General features: G+C 45.0%; 1 protein-coding gene across 1 annotated transcript; it reads right to left on the bottom strand.

Moving 5' to 3' along the window:
* Positions 1 to 21,826: 21,826 nt before the first annotated feature.
* On the bottom strand, positions 21,827 to 22,720 carry LOC144487557 (uncharacterized). Its single transcript, XM_078205643.1, has one exon. The coding sequence runs from the start codon at positions 22,718 to 22,720 to the stop codon at positions 21,827 to 21,829; it is 894 nt and encodes a 297-aa protein (XP_078061769.1).
* Between the last annotated feature and the right edge of the window lie 953 nt (positions 22,721 to 23,673).

Below are 23,673 nucleotides of genomic sequence, written 5' to 3'. Positions count from 1 at the left end.
ACAAGTGAAACTGTAACTGAACGAGAGGAAATGGCGCACATTTCCCGGAAGCATATTTTTAAAATTGTTCTTCATAATAAAGAAATGGGGAAAAATCACTCAGGGAGATGAGTAAATCGAAACTCAGTGTAGATCTGCTGGACTTTTCTATAGATGAACGGGATTTAGGCGCCAGAATGTTTCACATGCAGAATAAAGAGGGATCAAGTATAACTGGCAAATCATTATTAAATCTTTTCCCTTTTAGGATGTTTGATATTGTTTAAAAGCTGACTGTCTCAAATAAGCACCATGGAATGTGTATTACCCAGTAACTCGATTTCTTTTATTGGTCAGTAATGTTTGCAATGCAATGTTGCATATTCCCGAGATATTCAACTCAGAATGAAGATGTATGTATTAAATACATGGATTCATATTTAATATTGAATAACGAAACAAATATTGAGTAACTCGCCAACGTTTCGAGTTTGGATGACCCTTCATCAGAGCTAAGGGCAAAGAAAATCAGACAAGATTTATATTATGAGGGTGGAAGGGGGGATGCTGTAATTGGACAAGGGGAATGAAAAGGAGAATGCAGAAGGCTGAGAGAGGTGTGAAAAGTGTTAATCAGAATGGTAGAGCAGAGGTACAGATGGTTTGCCCTGAATGGAGGGGGGGTTGGTGGGGGGGAGGGGGCGGGTGCGGGCGAGAAGGAGAGCAGGGATGAAGAAGTTGAAAAATGGAAGTGAGAAAGAAGTATGATAAAATGGATGAATGAGATGAAAAGAAGAAACAAAATGAAATAAAATAAATGGAAATGGGGTGAAGGTGGAGGGGAGAATCATGCTCTGAAGTTGTTGAACTCAATGTTCAGTCTGGAAGGCTGTAAAGTGCCCAATCGGAAGATGAGGTTCTGTTCCTCCAATTTGCATTGGGGTTCACTAGAACATTGGAAAAGGCCAAGGACGGACATGTGGGCAGGAGAGCAGGGTGGTGTGTTGAAGTGGCAAGTGACAGGAAGGTCTGGGTCCTGCTTGCGGACGCACTGAAGGTTTTCAACAAAGTGGTCACCCAATTTGTGTTTGGTCTCTCTGATGTAGAGTAGACTGGATTGGGAGCAGTGAATTGAATAGACCAGATTGAAGAAGGTGCATGTGAAGCGCTGCCTCACCTGAAAGGGGTGTTTAGAACCCGGGAAGTGAATAGGGAGGAGCTAAAGCGGCAGGTGTTGCACCTTCTACGATGGCATGGGAAGGTGCCATGGGTAGAGGATAGGATGTTGGTTGGATGGAGGCATGAACCAGGGTATCCCAGAGAGAACGATCCTTGTGGAATGCTGGGAAGTGGGCGGGGGGCTGAGGGGAAGATGTGTTGGGTAGTGGCATCATGCTGGAATTGGCAGCAATGGCAGCGGATGATCCTTTGAATGCGGAGGCTGGTTGGGTGAAAAGTGAAGACAAGGGGAACCCTGTCCTGGTTCTGAGAGGAAGGGGAGGGAGTGAGAGCAGTGGCTCGGGGGATGGGTGGACAGGGGCAAGAGCCCTGTCAACAACATTAGGTGGAAAACCACAACTGGTGAAGAAGAAAGACATATCTGCAACGCTATTTAGGAAAGTGGCATCATCAGAACAGATGCGGCGGAGTTGAAAGAATGAAGAGAATGGGATGGAGTCCTTTCAGGATGTGGGGTGTGAAGAGCTGCAGCCAAGATAGTTGTGGAAGTCGGTGGGCTTGTAATAGATACTGGTGGATAGTCTAACCATGAGAACCTGCAGCAACACAGCAGAGTTGAACCTTGCAGACAGGTCGATTGGCTGCACCTAACTGCTGGTAGTTTCTGTAGTGTAGTGGTTATCGTGTTTGCCTCACGCGTGAGAAGTCCCTGGTTCAAAACCAGACAGAAACTTTATCATTTCAGGAAGTATGCATAATGTTGGTTATTTGCTGAACATTATCCAATTCTCGATGTTGCCATATTATGTTTGTTTTGACCTCAGTCTCAAATGCTTTCAGGAAAATCAGAAATGCTGCATTTTTAGATGCAGTTGCAGGAAAGAAATGTTTGTATTTTGACACCGTGCATATATTAGCAACTTGTTCGATGCATGGCTTTATAGATGTAGACCAATGTTGTTAATCACCATCTGAAACATGTCTAATAGTAGTGTGTGCTCATAAAGACAGACACAAGTGATACTGTAACTGAACTCGAGGAATTGGTGCACATTGCACAGAAACATCTTTTTAAAATCGGTTTTCATAATAAAGATATCGGGAAAACCATTCATGCTGATGAGGAAATCGAGGCTCAGTGCAGATCTACTGGACTTTCCTATAGATGAATGGGATTTAGGCACCAGGATATTTCACACCCAGAATAAACTAACTGGTCATTCTTAAATCTCTTCCCATTAAAGATATTTGATTTTGTTTATAAACTGATTGTGGTCAATCTCAAATGAGCATCATGGGGTGTGCGTTAACCAGTGACTCGATCTGTTTTGTTGGTCAGTCATAGTTGCAATTCAATGCTGCATATGTCAGAGATATTCAATTCAGAATCAGGAGATGCAGAATAAATAAATGTATCGATATTAAATGTTGAATAATGAAACAAATACCTGGTAAAATAGATTGAGAATGATGCATTTACCACAGTGGTTCATTTTCAGTTTTTGTTTCAGATTTCAGCATCCACAGATTTTTGCTTTTATTTCTTCGCTCTGACCTGAACCTCAAAATTCATTCAGGGCGATCGGAAATACTGGATTTTCATGAGAAGAAAAAGGTGGTGTGTGGGAGGAAGCAGGAACACCTGGAGAACGTGCGGACTCCGCACAGACACCCCAAGCCGAGAAACAAACCTGAGTCCCTGGTGCTGTAATGGCTGTCCAAAGAGAGAATGTGACGGCCATTCGCAGTCTTTTCCCCTGGTTTCTGTGGCTACAGCTCATCTTTCATCCCCTCACCCTGCAGTATAAATATCTCCCACTTTCTATGTCTTTTTGCTTTGACAAAGGATCATCTGGACTCAATATTGCAAATATCTCTGACGTTAAGTGATGTCCATCTTTGTGCGGGGCAAATGTGCTCCATTTGGACAGAAGGTGGAGAGTCGGAACAGGTGTGCCCCTAACAAAGATGGCGACGACGTGGGGCGGGACTTTAGGCGGTGCCCGCAGAACGCTCAGGCGGTTGGGCTTGCACATGCGCATTGCAGCGGGAGTGTTTTGTTGACGGAAGCGCGCGGCTTCTTCTCTTGATCGGAATCAGATTTGAAAGCGGGGGACGGTTAACGATCGGCGGCGTTGCCATGGCTGCAGGGGCGGGGCTTGTCAAGCGTGCTCGCTGGCGCAAGTGGACCCTCGAGCTTAACCTGAGCGGCAGCAGCAAGTGCGGAGGCCGCGCGGGGAGCCGGGGGCTCGAGTAGGCGGCAAGCGGGGCCGGCCCGCCTCTCCCGAGGGGACGCCACCGCACACTGACCCAGGGATGTGGAACCAACCCAAAACTTCCCAACCCTGGGTTTTTCACGCCTCTTTTACCCCTCACCGAGCTCCTCAGCACAAAGCAGCCCCTCAAATCCCCCAGAAACCACTCAGACCCCACTTGGCATCTTTTCCCCAGGTCATGACCCTGAGATGCCCTTTTGGTTTCGGCCCCTCCACCTGATCAGGTGCCAACTGCGGTGGTGGTTGGAGGAACGACTGCTCGTTTCCAGGACCCGGTGCTGAACTGGATCTCTCTCAATGTCCCTCAGTGTTTGTTTTCAAGACACAATTTGGTACATGTGGTGATTTGTCGCTTTGTCCCTAAATGGAGGGCAAGTGGATTGGCACCCTGATTATCAATTGACACTAATCCACTTCTGCCATCCTCCATTCCCGTGGCAGTTCAGTGGACACAACGGCAGTGTGTGTCCGAGGTTTGCCCAAGCTTTAGTTCATGCTGGCACTATTGTCACCACATTGGGGTCCTCAACAGAGAGACTCCCTCTTTAAAGAAGGTCCTGAAAGGGTGACCAATTTGTGTTTTCTGTTTCTCATAGGAGCCGTGGTCAACAGTATAGCCAGAGAGTCTCCATGTACCCAGTCGTATATTCAGACAAACAGCTACCGGACATCTGCATCCAAGAAACAGACCGGATCCTGGTTGAGAAAGTAAGTTGGATTTGAATGTGCCTTTAGTGTGTGACTGACAACGCCCCTGGTTTGTCCATGGTGATAAAGCACCTTGGTGAACCACAGCAGCCTGTGTGATAAAGGGTTAATCATCATCCTTACTTCCAGGCCTGGGTATAAGATCAGTATATGGCCTCCCCTAACCGGTCCCCTTTACTGATACCCTGCTCACTTTCTGTTTTCATCGCCTTGGGCCCATTGAAACAGCTGCCCATGAATCTGTTCATCATGTACATGGCTGGCAACACCAGCTCCATCCTCCTTATCATGATGGTGTGCATGATGGCCTGGAGACCCATACAGGCCTTGATGTCCATGTCAGCAAGTGAGTATTGTATTGAATCGACAGCTCAGAAACAGCTCTGAACCGGCATCACTTGAGCAGCTTAGAATAGAGTGCTGAGAGTTGGGTAATTAAGGGAGTCAGGGAAGGAAGGAAAAGAGGTGCTGTTGTGCTTTCTAACTTTCCCAGCCTTTAGGAAGTGATCTTACTCTTCCACAGGAGAAGAAGCTAGATTTTTGGTGAGTATCTGCTAAGTGACTAAGATTTATTCTGTTCCTAAGGATCAAAATAGTATAGCAAGAGGTGGTAAGGTTAATAAACTACTTAAAAACAAAAATAAATTATCATTGGATAAAAGAAATAGTTTATTAGTCCACATTCAAGCTGCAACATTTGAGAGTTCCTGGGTGTCAGTTTGATCCAGGGCAAACAGGCATAGAGGTTTACAGCATGGAAACAGACAGAAAAAAAACAGACCAATGAAATTTTTTAAAAATTTAAAATTGACAAACAGAAATCATCATCATCTAACTCATTCTGAGTAAATATTCTCACCAGGTCCTCTGTTGGGACCCTGCTAAGCAGCTTTAATGGTCCGTGATTGCAGAAACTGAGCAGTCACAGGAATGTGGTCAAGATAGTCCAGTCCCACAATGCCTCACATTCAATCTGCAGTCCTTCAATTATAACAGAATATGTGGCTGTATGTAGCTGCCTCGGCCACGATCAGCGCCAACACTGCCTTCCTGAACTGCTACAATGCCTGAGGTGTAAGTACACTCACAGTGCTGTTAGGGAGGGATTTCCAGCTACACATTCCAGACTTTCACGAGATTATAGGTGGATACCAGATTGATATATTCCATTCAACTACTCCCAAGGTGAGTTATTCTAATTCCTTTATTGTCCAGGACAATATATTCACAATATCTTTAAAACAGAAATTAAACATTCCCATTTGATTTCAGGTGTTAACATATTCTGTTAGTTTGTTCTTTATTGTCGATGTCAGGCTGGGGTTGTTCCTCTTGGAGCAAAGGAGGTTGAGGGGAGATTTGATCGAGGTGGACAAGATTCTGACAGGTTTAGATAAGGTGGACAAAGAAAAGCTGTTCCCCATTAGCTGATGGGACAAGGACGAGGGGATTTATGGTTTTGGGCCAGAGATGCAGGGGGGATGTGAGGAAGAATATTCTGATGCAGCGAATGGTAATGACCTGGAACTCGCTGCCTACGAGGGTGGAGGAAGTGGAGTCAATAAGCAATTACAAAGGAAATTGGATGGGCATCTGGGGGAGTTTCAAACAGAAATAGCGACTCTTAACTTCCTAACACCCTGTCGCTCTGTGATCCGTGTGAAATTTGAAACTAGGTATTCGCAACAAGACTCAAATACCATCAGTCCACTGGAAGTAAAGTCATGAGACCGGCCAGTCCAGCAGAAAGAAACCCTCCGACCCTCCCCATTGACCAACTGTGAGAATGAACAAAATGTCCTGGATGTAACTGAGAGCAGAAACAATAACAGGAATGTGGTCAAGAAAGTCCAGTCCCATAATTCCTAGAATCACTCGTGAACTCGTTGGTGTCTCAGCAGGGCGGATGAAAGACTGAATCTCTTCTCACACACAGAGCAGGTGAACGGCTTCTCCCCAGTGTGAACTCGCTGGTGTGTCCGCAGGTTGGATAATCGTGTGAATCCCTTCTCACACTGAGAGCAGGTGAATGGCCTCTCCCCAGTGTGAACTCGCTGGTGTCTCAGCAGGCTGGATGAATCACAGAATCCCTTCCCACACTGAGAACAGATGAACTGCCTCTCCCCAGTGTGAACGCGCCGGTGTCTCTGCAGGTGGGATGACCGAGTGAATCCCTCCCCACACTGAGAGCAGGTGAACGGCCTCTCCCCAGTATGAACGCATGCATGTGCCCGCAGGTCAGATGACCAAGTGAATCCCTCCCCACACTGAGAGCAGGTGAACGGCCTCTCCCCAGTGTGAACTCGCTGGTGTGCCCGCAGGTCGGATGACCGAGTGAATCCCTTCCCACACACAGTGCAGGTGAACGGCCTCTCCCCAGTGTGAAATCGCCGGTGTGTGCGCAAGGTGGATAAATGACTGAATCCCTCCCCACACTGAGAGCAGGTGAACGGCCTCTCTCCAGTGTGAACTCGCTCGTGTGACCGCAGGTCGGATGACCGAGTGAATCCCTTCCCACACTGAGAGCAGGTGAATGGTCTCTCCCCAGTGTGAACTCGCTGGTGTGACCGCAGGCTGGATGACTGAGTGAATCCCTCCCCACACTGAGAGCAGGTGAATGGTCTCTCCCCAGTGTGGCTGCGCCGATGAGCTTCCAGCTCTGATGGGTATCTGTATCTCTTCCCACAGTCCCCACATTTCCATGGTTTCTCCATGGTGCAGGTGTCCTTGCCACTCTCTTGGGTGGACAATCAGTTGAAGCCGCGTCCACACACAGAACACGAGTACAGTCTCTCCCCGCTGTGAATGGTGTGATATTTATTCAGGCTGTGTAACTGGTTAAAGCTCTTTAGTCAGTGCACTGGAACACTCTCACTCGAGTGTGGCCGTGTGTTGGTGCTTTTCCAGTCACACTGACATTTCAAATCTTTTCAAATCAACAGACCGGACAATCATTTCTCCTTCCAGATTCAAAGTCCAATGATATTCAGCTCCCAAGGAATATAACTCTGTCAGATCTGACGTGACGTTTGAGATTTCGGCCTGTGATTCCTCTTTCAATATCCTGTAAAACAAGTTTACAAAAGTCATCAGTGTCAGTACAGGATAGAAATTCAGAACAGACAATTCTAGTTTCTATGGAACATTCTTTCCTCTCTCATTCCCCAAAAAGCTGTAAATCTCCATCCCACACACTCTCCCTCCATTCTCACTCTGCTGTATCTAATATTCACCCTCCCAATTCTCCTGAAGGTGCTGATTGAGGCTGATTGACAGATCCATGCTCACTGCTTCATGTCCTGGACACAGAGACCATAACAAATAGGAGCTGCAGTCGGCCACTTGGCCCATCGAGCCTTTTAAACTATTCAATGAGATAATTCGTTCATCTACCTCAGCATCATTCTCCCCGCACTAAATCCATATCCCTTGATATCTTCAATATCTAGAAACCAATCAATCTCTCTCTTGAAAATAGTTGATGACTGAGGCTTCACTGTCCTCAGGGGTTGAGAATTCCAAAGCTTTACCACATCCTTGAGTGAAGAAATCCCCTCACATATTAGCTTTTGCTCCATCTTCTTGTCTGTTCCCCATAACCCTTGACACCCTTGTCAGTCAAAGATCTGTCTAACTGGAATATATTCAATGATCCTCAGCCTCCAATGGTCCTTGGGGAAGAGAAATCCAAAAGACTAACAACCCTCTGAGGGAAGAGACGTCTGGAAATATATAACGTAGCTACCGTTCCATATTACAAGATATTCAGAACGGTTGAGATTTTTGCCTGTGATTCCTCGTTCAAAATCCTGTGAAATGAGTTTGCAAAAGTCATCACAGTCAGTATAGGATAGAAATTCAGAGCAGACAATTCTAGTTTCTCTGGAACATTCTTTCCTACTTCATTCCCAAAAAGTTGTAAATCTCCATCCATATCTATGGATTCTATTTAAAAATGAAAGTGGATGGGCACTTGAAGGAAATAAACTTTCAGGAGAATGGGGATATAGAGTGGGAATGGGACTGGAATGTTATACAGAGAGTCAGCATGGACTCGAGTTACCGAATGGATTCCTTCTGTGCTGTAATGACTTTATGACTGGAAATGTATAACATCGCTACAGGATTATATTACAATCCAAGAAATAATAATAAATATATTTTATACAGCAACATAAATATCTAATCTGGGTACCATATAATAACACTGGACATATCTCTCTCCTATATTAATTTACTGTCCCCTTAAATGTCAGCCATCTCCTGCCCTTTAATTGTGAACATTTGGAAAGAGACCATCCTTTTAGACAGAAAGAAGATTAATGTTTCAGGGTGGGCAGAATGAATTACAGGAAATAAAAATGTATCAGATTTTGTTGGTCAATATAAGCTCAGAAGTGGAAGGGAAATGATCTCCAGTGGAAGAGAAACAATTCCTGAACATTGTGAGACTAAGCTGGTAAATCAGCAGTGAACAGAGTTGTGAAGTGGTAAAAACCTCATCAAGACATAGCTTGCGGAAATAATAGTTAAAATACACCCATTATTAGAGGCAGAGGAAGGTAGACAATGGCAGAGAGCTGATCAGGGAGGGCAGAGGTGAAACAGAGAAATGGATGGCCGTTTAAAAATTCATAAAAAGCATGGTTAGCAAGTTTGCAGACGATACTAAATTAGGAGGTATCGCTGATAGTGAAGAAGGTTATCAAAAATTACAGGGGGATCTTGATCAGTTGATCAGTTAGAGAAGTGGGCTGATGATTGGCAAATGGATTTCAGTACAGGTAATACAGAGTACAGAGGCACAACCTCAGGCTAAAGGGACGATCCTTTAAAACAGAGATAAGGAGGAATTTCTTCAGCCAGAGAGTGGTGAATTTGTGGAACTCTTTGCCGCAGAAGGCTGTGAAGGCCAGGTCATTGACTGTCTTTAAGACAGAGATAGATCGGTTCTTGATTAATCAGGGGATCTGGGGTTATGGGAAAAAGGCAGGAGAATGGGGATGAGAAAAATATCAGCCATGATTGAATGGCGGAGCAGACTCAATGGGCTGAGTGGCATAATTCTGCTCCTATGTCTTATGGTCTTGAGTGTGAGTGTTGCATTTTGGAAAGTCAAACCAGGGTAGGACTTACACAGTGAATGGTAAGGCCCTGGGGAGTGTTGAGGAACAGAGGAACCCAGGAGTACAAGTATATAGTTTGTTGAAAGTGATGTCACAGGTAGACAGAGTGGTGAAGAAGGCATTTAGCACACTGGCCTTCATCAGTCAGGGCACTGAGTATAGGAGTTGGGACATTATGTTATAGTTGTATAAGTCGTTGGTGAGGCTGCACTTGGAGTATTGTGTACAGTTTTGTAACCCTGTCATAGGAAAGACATTCATAAACTGGAAAGAGTGCAAAGAAGATTTATGAGGATGTTGCCGGGACTAATGGGCCTGAGTGATCGCGAGAGGTTGGACAGGCTAGGGCTTTATTCCTTCGAATGTAGGAGAGTGTGGGGTGACCATATTGAGGTGTATTAAATAATGAGGGGCATAGATAGGATGAACCCACATTGTCTTTTTCCCAGGATAGGGGAATTGAAAACTAGAGGGCCTAGGTTTAAGATGAGAGGGGAAAGATTAAAAGGGACCTGAGGGGCAACTTCTTCATGCAGAGGGTGGTGTGTACATGGAATGAGCTGCCAGAGAAAGTGGTTGAGGCAGGTTCAAACAGGAGGTTTAAACATTTAAAAAGCATTTGGATAAGTACATGAATTGGAAAGGATTAGAGGGATATGAGCCAAACATGGGACTAGGTGGGAGGGCACCATGGTTGGCATGGATCAGTTGGGCCCAAGGGCCTGTATCCGTGCTGTATTGCTCTATGACTCTATGTGCTGGCAGTGTCAGCATCTATTCCCATAACTCATTGCCCTTGAACTGAGTGGTTTGCATTGCTGGGGGATGTGGTAATTTCCTTCTTTAAAGGACATTATTAAATCGGATGGATTTTTACGACAATTATCATCAATGGACTTCTAATTCTAGATTTATACTGAATTCAAATTTCAACATTTGCCACAGTCGGATTCGAACCCAGGGTTCACAGTGCATTGCCCTGGATCCCTGTATTACTAATCCAATAACACTATCACTGCACCATTGCCTCCCCATCCATGGTAAAGGAGTCATAATAGCCTGAGATCCAATGAATCAGAGCATGCTCTGAATTTAAATTAATGCTCACTAACACTCACCCCAAAACCATTTCACTGTTTTCACATTTTAAAATCTGCTGCAGCTGAAAAGATCTCAGAGAGATTGGTGTCCGGGAAAAATGTTGCAATCTTCAGATCTTGTCCCTGTAAATGAGGAAAGTTATCGGTGTAATTCAAGGTTAGAAATTCAAGACACACAAACATTTCTTTTGGTCTGAGTTTGCTGTGAGTAAATCCTCCCCTTCTAACCCCCTGTAAAAGGAGTTTCCAAAATCCATCAGCATCTGTCCAGAACAGAGATTCAAAACATTCCCTCCTCCTTTAACCTGGCACAGAATTACTTTAGTGGGACAAAATTGCAGTGGAAACAGTTCAGAGAAGATTCAGTTGGTTGATTCCTGAAATGAGGAGTTTTGTCTTTGAGGTTGAGCAGCTTGGGCCTGTACTCTTTGGAGATTAGAAGATTGAGAAGTAATCTCATAGAACAGTACAGCACAGAACAGGCCCTTCGGCACACGATGTTGTGCCGAGCTTTGTCTGAAACCCAGATCAAGCTATTTCCTCCCTATCATCCCGAAGTACTCCATGTGCCTATCCAATAGCTTCTTAAATGTTCCTAAAGTTTCTGACTCCACTATCACTGCAGGCAGTCCATTCCACACCCCAACCACTCTCTGCGTAAAGAACCTACCTCGGACATCCTTCCTATATCTCCCACCATGAACCCTATAGTTATGCCCCCTAGTTACCGCTCCATTCACCCGAGGAAATAGTCTTTGAACGTTCACTCTATCTATCCCCCTCATCATCTTATAAACCTTTATCAAGTCTCCTCTCAACCTCCTCCGCTCCAAAGAGAAAAGCCCAAGTGAAACATTGAAACATCTGGGAATTTAAGGGTGGCTAGCACTGCTGCCTTACAGCGCCAGGGTCCCAGGTTCAATTCCAGCCTTGGGTCACTGTCTGTATGGAGTTTGCACATTCTCCCCATGTCTACGTGGGTTTCGTCCAGGTGCTCTGGTTTCCTCCCACAGTCCAAAGATGTGTGGGTTAGGTGGATTGGCTATGCTAAATTGACCCTCGTGTCAAATGCATGGGGTTGTGGGGATGGGACCTGGGTGGGATTGTGATCAGTACAGACTCGATGGGCCGAATGGCCTCCTTCTACACTGTAGGGATTCTATGATTCATATGATATAAGGTGCTTAACAAGGTAGATGCTGAGAGGATGTTTCCTCTGGTGTGGAAATCAAGTAAAAATAAAGGATCTCAAATTTATGAAGAGAGATCTTTTCTCTCAGCGGGTTGTTGATCTCTGGAACTCTGTCTTCACCAGTGAGGATTGGAGGCAGGTCATTGAATATATTCAAAGCTGAAGTTTTGATCCACAAGAAAGTCAAGGGTATGGACGGGGTGGGGGTAGCAAAGTAAAATATGTAGGGATAGGGGGGGAGGGCCTGGGTGGGATTGTGGTCGGTGCAGACTGGATGGGCCGAATGGCCTCTTTCTGTGCTGTAGGGTTTCTATGATTCTATTGTCCCTCTGAAGACAGAGGTTCTGAACCAGCCCCTGAAACCACGCCCATTGTGACCCGCCACCGACAGCAGCGCATGCGCTCTCCGCTGAAACAAGATGGCGGCCGATAACCGGGGCCTGTTCCCGGGATAAAAGCCTCGGAGCTGTAAACCCGGGACCTGCAGGGTCTTATTCGGGCCGTGCGGCCTACAGCGGATGTTTGTGAAGCCATAGCTCCCTCCCTACCCCGACTCCCGGCTCCATTTCTTCTGCAGCCCCACTGATTCACCCGCTGAAAAAAGCGTCTCCCACATTCACAGGACTCCGAGCAAAGTGACACTGCGCATGCTCCAGATACAGCACTGCGCCTGCGCAATCGGCTCCTGTGGAATGAATAGGACACTTTCACACCCGCAGGGGCACCTGGGAATTAAAGGCGTCATTGTCAATCAAAGACAATAATAGAAAATTATCTTGTGCAATTAAGATCAATTAATTTTTTTAAATGCATTCCTCGGAATTTGTGCGCTGCCATTCTCTATTTCTAAAATTGATTTCAACCAGTGCTCTCCTGTGGGAATACTCCGAGCTTTTAAAACTTTTCCCACTGGTTTCCCTCTCTCTCTGCTCCCCTGAAGGTGCTCACATTGGTTGGGTAAATCACACAGAGATTGGTTTCTTTCACTTTCTTTCTCCTGATGCTGAATATTCTGTTTTATGGAATGATACATCACAGATGGAAACCATTTGGCTCATCCTGCCCAGTCAGCATGTCTTTAAGATTGATCAATTAATCTCTCAGCCCTGCTGGCAGAGTGAGAACAATGTATATATACTGCAGCAATATAGGAGATGAATGGAAAATGTTTTCCAGTTGCATACCTCTCAGACACACTCACCCCTGGAAAGATAAATTGTCCTGTGTACTAAGCAGATATTAAGGTTCCACTTAAAATTAAAACAGAAGGTGCTGGAAAAATGCAGCAGTCACCGGGGCCGAGTGAGAATGCACCGTCGGCAGAATCAACCCGAGCTCACAAACCCCAGACAGTGAACATTATCCCCCCCCAGACCCGAATATAAAACAGTGAACATTCTCCCCCCAGACCCGTATATAAAACAGTGAACATTATCCCCCAGACCCGAATATAAAACAGTGAACATTATCCCGCAGACCCGAATATAAAACAGTGAACATTATCCCCGCAGACCGGAATATAAAACAGTGAACATTATCTCCCCTCCAGACCCGAATATAAAACAGTGAACATTATCCCCCCAGACCCGAATATAAAACAGTGAACGTTATCCCCCAGACCCGAATATAAAACAGTGAACATTATCCCCCAGACCCGAATATAAAACAGTGAACATTATCCCTCCCAGACCCGAATATAAAACAGTGAACATTATCCCCCAGACCCGAATATAAAACAGTGAACATTATCCCCCCCAGACCCGAATATAAAACAGTGAACATTATCCCCCCCAGACCCAAATATAAAACAGTGAACATTATCCCCCCAGACCCGAATATAAAACAGTGAACATTATCCCGCAGACCCGAATATAAAACAGTGAACATTATCCCCCCAGACCGGAATATAAAACAGTGAACATTATCCCCCCCAGACCCGAATATAAAACAGTGAACATTATCCCCCAGACCTGAATATAAAACAGTGAACATTATCCCCCCCAGACCCGAATATAAAACAATGAACATTATCCCCCAGACCTGAATATAAAACAGTGAACATTATCCCCTCTAGACCCGAATATAAAACAGTGAACATTATCCCCCCAGACCCGAATATAAAACAGTGAACATTATCCCCTCTAGACCCGAATATAAAACAGTGAACATTATCCCCCAGACCCGAATATAAAACAGTGAACATTATCCCCCCAGACCCGAATATAAAACAGTGAACATTATCTCCCCCAGACCCGAATATACAACAGTGAACATTATCCCCCAGACCCGAATATAAAACAGTGAACATTATCCCCCCCAGACCCGAATATAAAACAGTGAACATTATCCCCCCCAGACCCGAATATAAAACAGTGAACATTATCCCCCCCAGACCCGAATATAAAACAGTGAACATTAATCCCCCCAGACCCAAATATAAAACAGTGAACATTATCCCACCCAGACCCGAATATAAAACAGTGAACATTATCCCCCCCACACTTGAATACAACATTTTCTGATGGATTCAGGCAGCATGATCACAATATTCCAAATGTGTTTTTTCCAGGAATAGATTCAGCGGCTGCATCACTGGAGGCCAGAGATACTCTCCTCAAACTCGGCTCATGTGAGGAATCCCTCCAATGAAGCTCAGGAATGCGACAACCAGAGTCACGTGACCACCAAGTGTGTAACTGAACAAACTACCGCAACGTTGAAGATGTGTTTCAGTGTGAAATGATTTGTTTAACCTGTTGCTTCAGATTTGAGAGAAAATGTCCCTTTCTGGGGTAATTTGACCTTGACCCAGGCACTTTTCAGATCTGAAAGTGATGGCCTTTAGCACAATCACAAGGCTGCACAATACAGAGGGAACACTAATCTGTTTCATTCTGCGACTATGTCGTGGTTACACGAGTGATACTTTCCACGAATTAGCTGCCAGCACCAAAAAGGTATTCAGCCTCCCACACAAATGAGCAAGGCTGGGTATGAATATCTTTTAACAACACCAGGTTAAAGTCCAACAGGTTTATTTGGTAGCAAATACCATTAGCTTTCGGAGCGCTGCTCCTTCGTCAGATGGAGTGGAAATGTGCCCTCAAACAGTGCACAGAGTGTCTCCTTTAACCTGGTATAGTTAAAACTCTTACTGTGTTCACCCCAGTCCAACGCCGGCATCTCCACATTCTGAATATCTTTGCCAGTGCAGTGCTGGGTCGTAGGCTGTAAATCCCAGTGAGTGGCTGATAGAATAAGACAGCATGTTCTTTGATTTGTCAGAATAGGTCATGATTTTTTTCAGCAGCCCACACTCACAAAACCAAAAATACAATGTTTACTGTGATTACAGATTGGGCAGCACTTGCTGAACAATCCTGAGTGTGTCAATAGCTACACATAATCAATTGAAGATAATCAGTCGAGTTCATAATACGGATCAGTTATAGTTGCAAGAAGCAACTTACATTTATACGCAGCGATCCTTTCCCTGCAAACAAAACGAGAATTTTCAAGCCTTGCACCTTTTTTGAATTTCCCAGAAGCTTGAGAAACCTACAGTCTTCTATTGATTTCTCCATGGTGATGCTTCAAGTCAATGAGAGTCCACCTATTGTGATCATTTGAAATTTGGCATTCTTCTGTTTGTCCTGGTGAGTGCATGATGAAGAGATTCAGCAACAGATCTCTCTTTTCAGCAATATTCAAGTTCAGTTCTAACAAGTATCTGTGCATTGTTTTATGTTCCTTGATAATTAAATATGATCGTGGAAGTGTCACTGTGAATAATGTGCAAGTCAGTAAGAATTGTCAGCATTTTCTCATTGGAAATCTTAAGCAGTGGAACCTTTCAGACACTGAATTGTACAGTTTGCACCAAACATCAATTTCAGATTGCAGGAAAAGTTCATAAACTTATTATAAAGAAGTTCCTGTTGAGAGTTCCTGAATTTAAAAAAAATCACAGATGGTGCTTTTAAAAAGGGACACAACAGCCCTGAAAATCAGTGACATTTCAGAATATTAAACTTCAGCCAGTTGTAGCGATTGTTAATGTCAGCAGAAACAAACCAAATATTGTCAGACTATCAATCCTGGATGTGATTAACAGCGGCAGGAACTGCAAAATCCAACTCCTGGAGGCAATTGTGAACTTGCAGATGTGTCAGCAAGTGGGATGACCGAGTGTATCCCTTCCCACACACAGAGCAGGTGAATGGCCTCTCCCCAGTGTGGGTGAGCTCGTGTAAATGCAGGCTGCCAGACTGAGTGTATCCCTTCCCACACATGGAGCAAGTGAATGGTCTCTCCCCAGTGTGAGTGCGTTGATGAGCAGTGAGGATTGATAACTGCCTGAAACTCTTTCCACAGTAGGTGCAAATAAATGGCTTCTCCTCAGTGTGAATTCGCTGATGTGACAGGAGGCCGGATGAATTGGTGAATTCCCTCCCACACGTGGAACAGGTGAACGGCCTTTCCCCAGTGTGAACTCGCTTGTGTGCACTGAGGTTGGATGAAGACCTGAACCTCTTTCCACAGGAAGTGCAGCTGAACGGTCTCTCCTCTGTGTGAACTCGGTGTGACAGCAGGTTAGATGACAGAGTGAATCTCTTACCACACACAGAACAGGTGAATGGCTTCTCTCCTGTGTGAATTCGCTGGTGTGACCAAAGACCGGATGGCCCAGCAAACTCCTTCCCACACAAGGAGCAGGTGAACGATCTCTCCCCAGTGTGAACTCGCTGATGTGCACTGAGGTTGGATGAACATGAGAACCCCTTTCCACAGGTGGAGCAGCTGAACGGCCTCTCCTCAGTGTGAGTTCGCTGGTGTAACAGCAGGTGGGATGAGGTAGTGAATCCTTTCCCACACACAGAACAGATGAATGGCCTCTCTCCAGTGTGACTGTGTCTATGGTTTTCCAGCAAGTACGGATAATTGAATCCTTTACCACAATCATCACATTTCCATGGTTTCTCCATTTTCCCTGCCCCAATGTGACCGTGTCGATGGGTTTCCAACCGGGATGGATAATTGAATCCTTTACCACAATCCTCACATTTCCACGGTTTGTCCACGGTGCTGGTGTCCTTCTGTCTCTCCAGGTTGGATGATTAGTTGAAGCCTCATCCACATACAGACCATGTGTATGGTTTCTCCCCACTGTGAATGGTGTGATGTTTTTCAGGCTGTGTAACTGGTTAAAGCTCGATTCACAGTCAGTTCACTGGAGTGTGTGTGTGTCTCAGTTCTTTTTCTGTCACATTGAATTTTGCAATTTTCTCCCACTGACAAAACGGTGAATGATTTCTCCCTCCACTGTCAAAAGCAATCATATTCAGGTCATGATGAATCGAATGGCTCTGTCAGACTTTGATCTGAAGTTTAGTTTGAGTTTCCTGTCTGTGAATCTTCCTCTTCCAGTTCCCTGCAAAAAGAGTTTTTAAAAAATACTTAAGAACAGACAATTTCAGTTTCCACGAAACATTTCTCCATCTTATTTATCTTGAGCTGTAATCCCCATCCCACACACTCTCTCTTGTCCCTGAGCTGAAATCAAACTCATTGCCCCATCTCCACTCTGAGCCCAGCTCCCTCTCCCTCCAGCTGGATTCAGTCCTCCAGACCATGTACAGATTGAGAGTACAATCAAGGAGTCAACTATTTTCCTTCCAAGTCAGGGGACGTGCAGCCCCACTGACTCTGTTGTTACCACAATAGGCACATGTGCTCTGCCCACCAATGAAACACCACGGTGACCATTAACATGGGCCTGTTCCTTGGAAAGGCTCCATTTTATTTGTGCCACAACAGCAGGGGAATTACCTCCTGCACAGGCACAAAGGTATCATCAGTCACAGAAAATAATTGCAGCTGGTGTCTCAAACCTCATTTTACCATTTGCTCCCAGACATTCTCAATTCAATTTTGAAATGCAAACTGATATGCGGCACGGTAGCACAGTGGTTAGCACTGCTGCTTCACAGCTCCAGGGTCCCGGGTTCGATTCCCGGCTCGGGTCACTGTCTGTGTGGAGTTTGCACATTCTCCTCGTGTCTGCGTGGGTTTCCTCCGGGTGCTCCGGTTTCCTCCCACAGTCCAAAGATGTGCAGGTTAGGTTGATTGGCCAGGTTAAAAATTGCCCCTTAGAGTCCTGGGATGCGTAGGTTAGAGGGATTAGCGGGTAAATATGTGGGGGTAGGGCCTGGGTGGGATTGTGGTCGGTGCAGACTCGATGGGCCGAATGGCCTCTTTCTGTGCTGTAGGGTTTCTATGATTCTATTGTCCCTCTGAAGACAGAGGTTCTGAACCAGCCCCTGAAACCACGCCCATTGTGACCCGCCACCGACAGCAGCGCATGCGCTCTCCGCTGAAACAAGATGGCGGCCGATAACCGGGGCCTGTTCCCGGGATAAAAGCCTCGGAGCTGTAAACCCGGGACCTGCAGGGTCTTATTCGGGCCGTGCGGCCTACAGCGGATGTTTGTGAAGCCATAGCTCCCTCCCTACCCCGACTCCCGGCTCCATTTCTTCTGCAGCCCCACTGATTCACCCGCTGAAAAAAGCGTCTCCCACATTCACAGGACTCCGAGCAAAGTGACACTGCGCATGCTCCAGATACAGCACTGCGCCTGCGCAATCGGCTCCTGTGGAATGAATAGGACACTTTCACACCCGCAGGGGCACCTGGGAATTAAAGGCGTCATTGTCAATCAAAGACAATAATAGAAAATTATCTTGTGCAATTAAGATCAATTAATTTTTTTAAATGCATTCCTCGGAATTTGTGCGCTGCCATTCTCTATTTCTAAAATTGATTTCAACCAGTGCTCTCCTGTGGGAATACTCCGAGCTTTTAAAACTTTTCCCACTGGTTTCCCTCTCTCTCTGCTCCCCTGAAGGTGCTCACATTGGTTGGGTAAATCACACAGAGATTGGTTTCTTTCACTTTCTTTCTCCTGATGCTGAATATTCTGTTTTATGGAATGATACATCACAGATGGAAACCATTTGGCTCATCCTGCCCAGTCAGCATGTCTTTAAGATTGATCAATTAATCTCTCAGCCCTGCTGGCAGAGTGAGAACAATGTATATATACTGCAGCAATATAGGAGATGAATGGAAAATGTTTTCCAGTTGCATACCTCTCAGACACACTCACCCCTGGAAAGATAAATTGTCCTGTGTACTAAGCAGATATTAAGGTTCCACTTAAAATTAAAACAGAAGGTGCTGGAAAAATGCAGCAGTCACCGGGGCCGAGTGAGAATGCACCGTCGGCAGAATCAACCCGAGCTCACAAACCCCAGACAGTGAACATTATCCCCCCCCAGACCCGAATATAAAACAGTGAACATTCTCCCCCCAGACCCGTATATAAAACAGTGAACATTATCCCCCAGACCCGAATATAAAACAGTGAACATTATCCCGCAGACCCGAATATAAAACAGTGAACATTATCCCCGCAGACCGGAATATAAAACAGTGAACATTATCTCCCCTCCAGACCCGAATATAAAACAGTGAACATTATCCCCCCAGACCCGAATATAAAACAGTGAACGTTATCCCCCAGACCCGAATATAAAACAGTGAACATTATCCCCCAGACCCGAATATAAAACAGTGAACATTATCCCTCCCAGACCCGAATATAAAACAGTGAACATTATCCCCCAGACCCGAATATAAAACAGTGAACATTATCCCCCCCAGACCCGAATATAAAACAGTGAACATTATCCCCCCCAGACCCAAATATAAAACAGTGAACATTATCCCCCCAGACCCGAATATAAAACAGTGAACATTATCCCGCAGACCCGAATATAAAACAGTGAACATTATCCCCCCAGACCGGAATATAAAACAGTGAACATTATCCCCCCCAGACCCGAATATAAAACAGTGAACATTATCCCCCAGACCTGAATATAAAACAGTGAACATTATCCCCCCCAGACCCGAATATAAAACAATGAACATTATCCCCCAGACCTGAATATAAAACAGTGAACATTATCCCCTCTAGACCCGAATATAAAACAGTGAACATTATCCCCCCAGACCCGAATATAAAACAGTGAACATTATCCCCCCCAGACCCGAATATAAAACAGTGAACATTATCCCCCAGACCTGAATATAAAACAGTGAACATTATCCCCCCCAGACCCGAATATAAAACAATGAACATTATCCCCCAGACCTGAATATAAAACAGTGAACATTATCCCCTCTAGACCCGAATATAAAACAGTGAACATTATCCCCCCAGACCCGAATATAAAACAGTGAACATTATCCCCTCTAGACCCGAATATAAAACAGTGAACATTATCCCCCAGACCCGAATATAAAACAGTGAACATTATCCCCCCAGACCCGAATATAAAACAGTGAACATTATCTCCCCCAGACCCGAATATACAACAGTGAACATTATCCCCCAGACCCGAATATAAAACAGTGAACATTATCCCCCCCAGACCCGAATATAAAACAGTGAACATTATCCCCCCCAGACCCGAATATAAAACAGTGAACATTATCCCCCCCAGACCCGAATATAAAACAGTGAACATTAATCCCCCCAGACCCAAATATAAAACAGTGAACATTATCCCACCCAGACCCGAATATAAAACAGTGAACATTATCCCCCCCACACTTGAATACAACATTTTCTGATGGATTCAGGCAGCATGATCACAATATTCCAAATGTGTTTTTTCCAGGAATAGATTCAGCGGCTGCATCACTGGAGGCCAGAGATACTCTCCTCAAACTCGGCTCATGTGAGGAATCCCTCCAATGAAGCTCAGGAATGCGACAACCAGAGTCACGTGACCACCAAGTGTGTAACTGAACAAACTACCGCAACGTTGAAGATGTGTTTCAGTGTGAAATGATTTGTTTAACCTGTTGCTTCAGATTTGAGAGAAAATGTCCCTTTCTGGGGTAATTTGACCTTGACCCAGGCACTTTTCAGATCTGAAAGTGATGGCCTTTAGCACAATCACAAGGCTGCACAATACAGAGGGAACACTAATCTGTTTCATTCTGCGACTATGTCGTGGTTACACGAGTGATACTTTCCACGAATTAGCTGCCAGCACCAAAAAGGTATTCAGCCTCCCACACAAATGAGCAAGGCTGGGTATGAATATCTTTTAACAACACCAGGTTAAAGTCCAACAGGTTTATTTGGTAGCAAATACCATTAGCTTTCGGAGCGCTGCTCCTTCGTCAGATGGAGTGGAAATGTGCCCTCAAACAGTGCACAGAGTGTCTCCTTTAACCTGGTATAGTTAAAACTCTTACTGTGTTCACCCCAGTCCAACGCCGGCATCTCCACATTCTGAATATCTTTGCCAGTGCAGTGCTGGGTCGTAGGCTGTAAATCCCAGTGAGTGGCTGATAGAATAAGACAGCATGTTCTTTGATTTGTCAGAATAGGTCATGATTTTTTTCAGCAGCCCACACTCACAAAACCAAAAATACAATGTTTACTGTGATTACAGATTGGGCAGCACTTGCTGAACAATCCTGAGTGTGTCAATAGCTACACATAATCAATTGAAGATAATCAGTCGAGTTCATAATACGGATCAGTTATAGTTGCAAGAAGCAACTTACATTTATACGCAGCGATCCTTTCCCTGCAAACAAAACGAGAATTTTCAAGCCTTGCACCTTTTTTGAATTTCCCAGAAGCTTGAGAAACCTACAGTCTTCTATTGATTTCTCCATGGTGATGCTTCAAGTCAATGAGAGTCCACCTATTGTGATCATTTGAAATTTGGCATTCTTCTGTTTGTCCTGGTGAGTGCATGATGAAGAGATTCAGCAACAGATCTCTCTTTTCAGCAATATTCAAGTTCAGTTCTAACAAGTATCTGTGCATTGTTTTATGTTCCTTGATAATTAAATATGATCGTGGAAGTGTCACTGTGAATAATGTGCAAGTCAGTAAGAATTGTCAGCATTTTCTCATTGGAAATCTTAAGCAGTGGAACCTTTCAGACACTGAATTGTACAGTTTGCACCAAACATCAATTTCAGATTGCAGGAAAAGTTCATAAACTTATTATAAAGAAGTTCCTGTTGAGAGTTCCTGAATTTAAAAAAAATCACAGATGGTGCTTTTAAAAAGGGACACAACAGCCCTGAAAATCAGTGACATTTCAGAATATTAAACTTCAGCCAGTTGTAGCGATTGTTAATGTCAGCAGAAACAAACCAAATATTGTCAGACTATCAATCCTGGATGTGATTAACAGCGGCAGGAACTGCAAAATCCAACTCCTGGAGGCAATTGTGAACTTGCAGATGTGTCAGCAAGTGGGATGACCGAGTGTATCCCTTCCCACACACAGAGCAGGTGAATGGCCTCTCCCCAGTGTGGGTGAGCTCGTGTAAATGCAGGCTGCCAGACTGAGTGTATCCCTTCCCACACATGGAGCAAGTGAATGGTCTCTCCCCAGTGTGAGTGCGTTGATGAGCAGTGAGGATTGATAACTGCCTGAAACTCTTTCCACAGTAGGTGCAAATAAATGGCTTCTCCTCAGTGTGAATTCGCTGATGTGACAGGAGGCCGGATGAATTGGTGAATTCCCTCCCACACGTGGAACAGGTGAACGGCCTTTCCCCAGTGTGAACTCGCTTGTGTGCACTGAGGTTGGATGAAGACCTGAACCTCTTTCCACAGGAAGTGCAGCTGAACGGTCTCTCCTCTGTGTGAACTCGGTGTGACAGCAGGTTAGATGACAGAGTGAATCTCTTACCACACACAGAACAGGTGAATGGCTTCTCTCCTGTGTGAATTCGCTGGTGTGACCAAAGACCGGATGGCCCAGCAAACTCCTTCCCACACAAGGAGCAGGTGAACGATCTCTCCCCAGTGTGAACTCGCTGATGTGCACTGAGGTTGGATGAACATGAGAACCCCTTTCCACAGGTGGAGCAGCTGAACGGCCTCTCCTCAGTGTGAGTTCGCTGGTGTAACAGCAGGTGGGATGAGGTAGTGAATCCTTTCCCACACACAGAACAGATGAATGGCCTCTCTCCAGTGTGACTGTGTCTATGGTTTTCCAGCAAGTACGGATAATTGAATCCTTTACCACAATCATCACATTTCCATGGTTTCTCCATTTTCCCTGCCCCAATGTGACCGTGTCGATGGGTTTCCAACCGGGATGGATAATTGAATCCTTTACCACAATCCTCACATTTCCACGGTTTGTCCACGGTGCTGGTGTCCTTCTGTCTCTCCAGGTTGGATGATTAGTTGAAGCCTCATCCACATACAGACCATGTGTATGGTTTCTCCCCACTGTGAATGGTGTGATGTTTTTCAGGCTGTGTAACTGGTTAAAGCTCGATTCACAGTCAGTTCACTGGAGTGTGTGTGTGTCTCAGTTCTTTTTCTGTCACATTGAATTTTGCAATTTTCTCCCACTGACAAAACGGTGAATGATTTCTCCCTCCACTGTCAAAAGCAATCATATTCAGGTCATGATGAATCGAATGGCTCTGTCAGACTTTGATCTGAAGTTTAGTTTGAGTTTCCTGTCTGTGAATCTTCCTCTTCCAGTTCCCTGCAAAAAGAGTTTTTAAAAAATACTTAAGAACAGACAATTTCAGTTTCCACGAAACATTTCTCCATCTTATTTATCTTGAGCTGTAATCCCCATCCCACACACTCTCTCTTGTCCCTGAGCTGAAATCAAACTCATTGCCCCATCTCCACTCTGAGCCCAGCTCCCTCTCCCTCCAGCTGGATTCAGTCCTCCAGACCATGTACAGATTGAGAGTACAATCAAGGAGTCAACTATTTTCCTTCCAAGTCAGGGGACGTGCAGCCCCACTGACTCTGTTGTTACCACAATAGGCACATGTGCTCTGCCCACCAATGAAACACCACGGTGACCATTAACATGGGCCTGTTCCTTGGAAAGGCTCCATTTTATTTGTGCCACAACAGCAGGGGAATTACCTCCTGCACAGGCACAAAGGTATCATCAGTCACAGAAAATAATTGCAGCTGGTGTCTCAAACCTCATTTTACCATTTGCTCCCAGACATTCTCAATTCAATTTTGAAAT

This window comes from Mustelus asterias, unplaced genomic scaffold (assembly GCF_964213995.1).
Source record: "Mustelus asterias unplaced genomic scaffold, sMusAst1.hap1.1 HAP1_SCAFFOLD_872, whole genome shotgun sequence".
Taxonomy (NCBI): Eukaryota; Metazoa; Chordata; class Chondrichthyes; order Carcharhiniformes; family Triakidae; genus Mustelus; species Mustelus asterias.
The sequence above is the reverse complement of the archived record's forward strand: the minus strand, read 5'-3'. Positions and strand labels throughout refer to the sequence as shown.

Excerpts from the sequence above, each read along its gene's own strand:
- LOC144487557 (XM_078205643.1), bottom strand. The coding sequence starts at position 22,720 with ATGGAGAAACCATGGAAATGTGATGATTGTGGTAAAGGATTCAATTAT.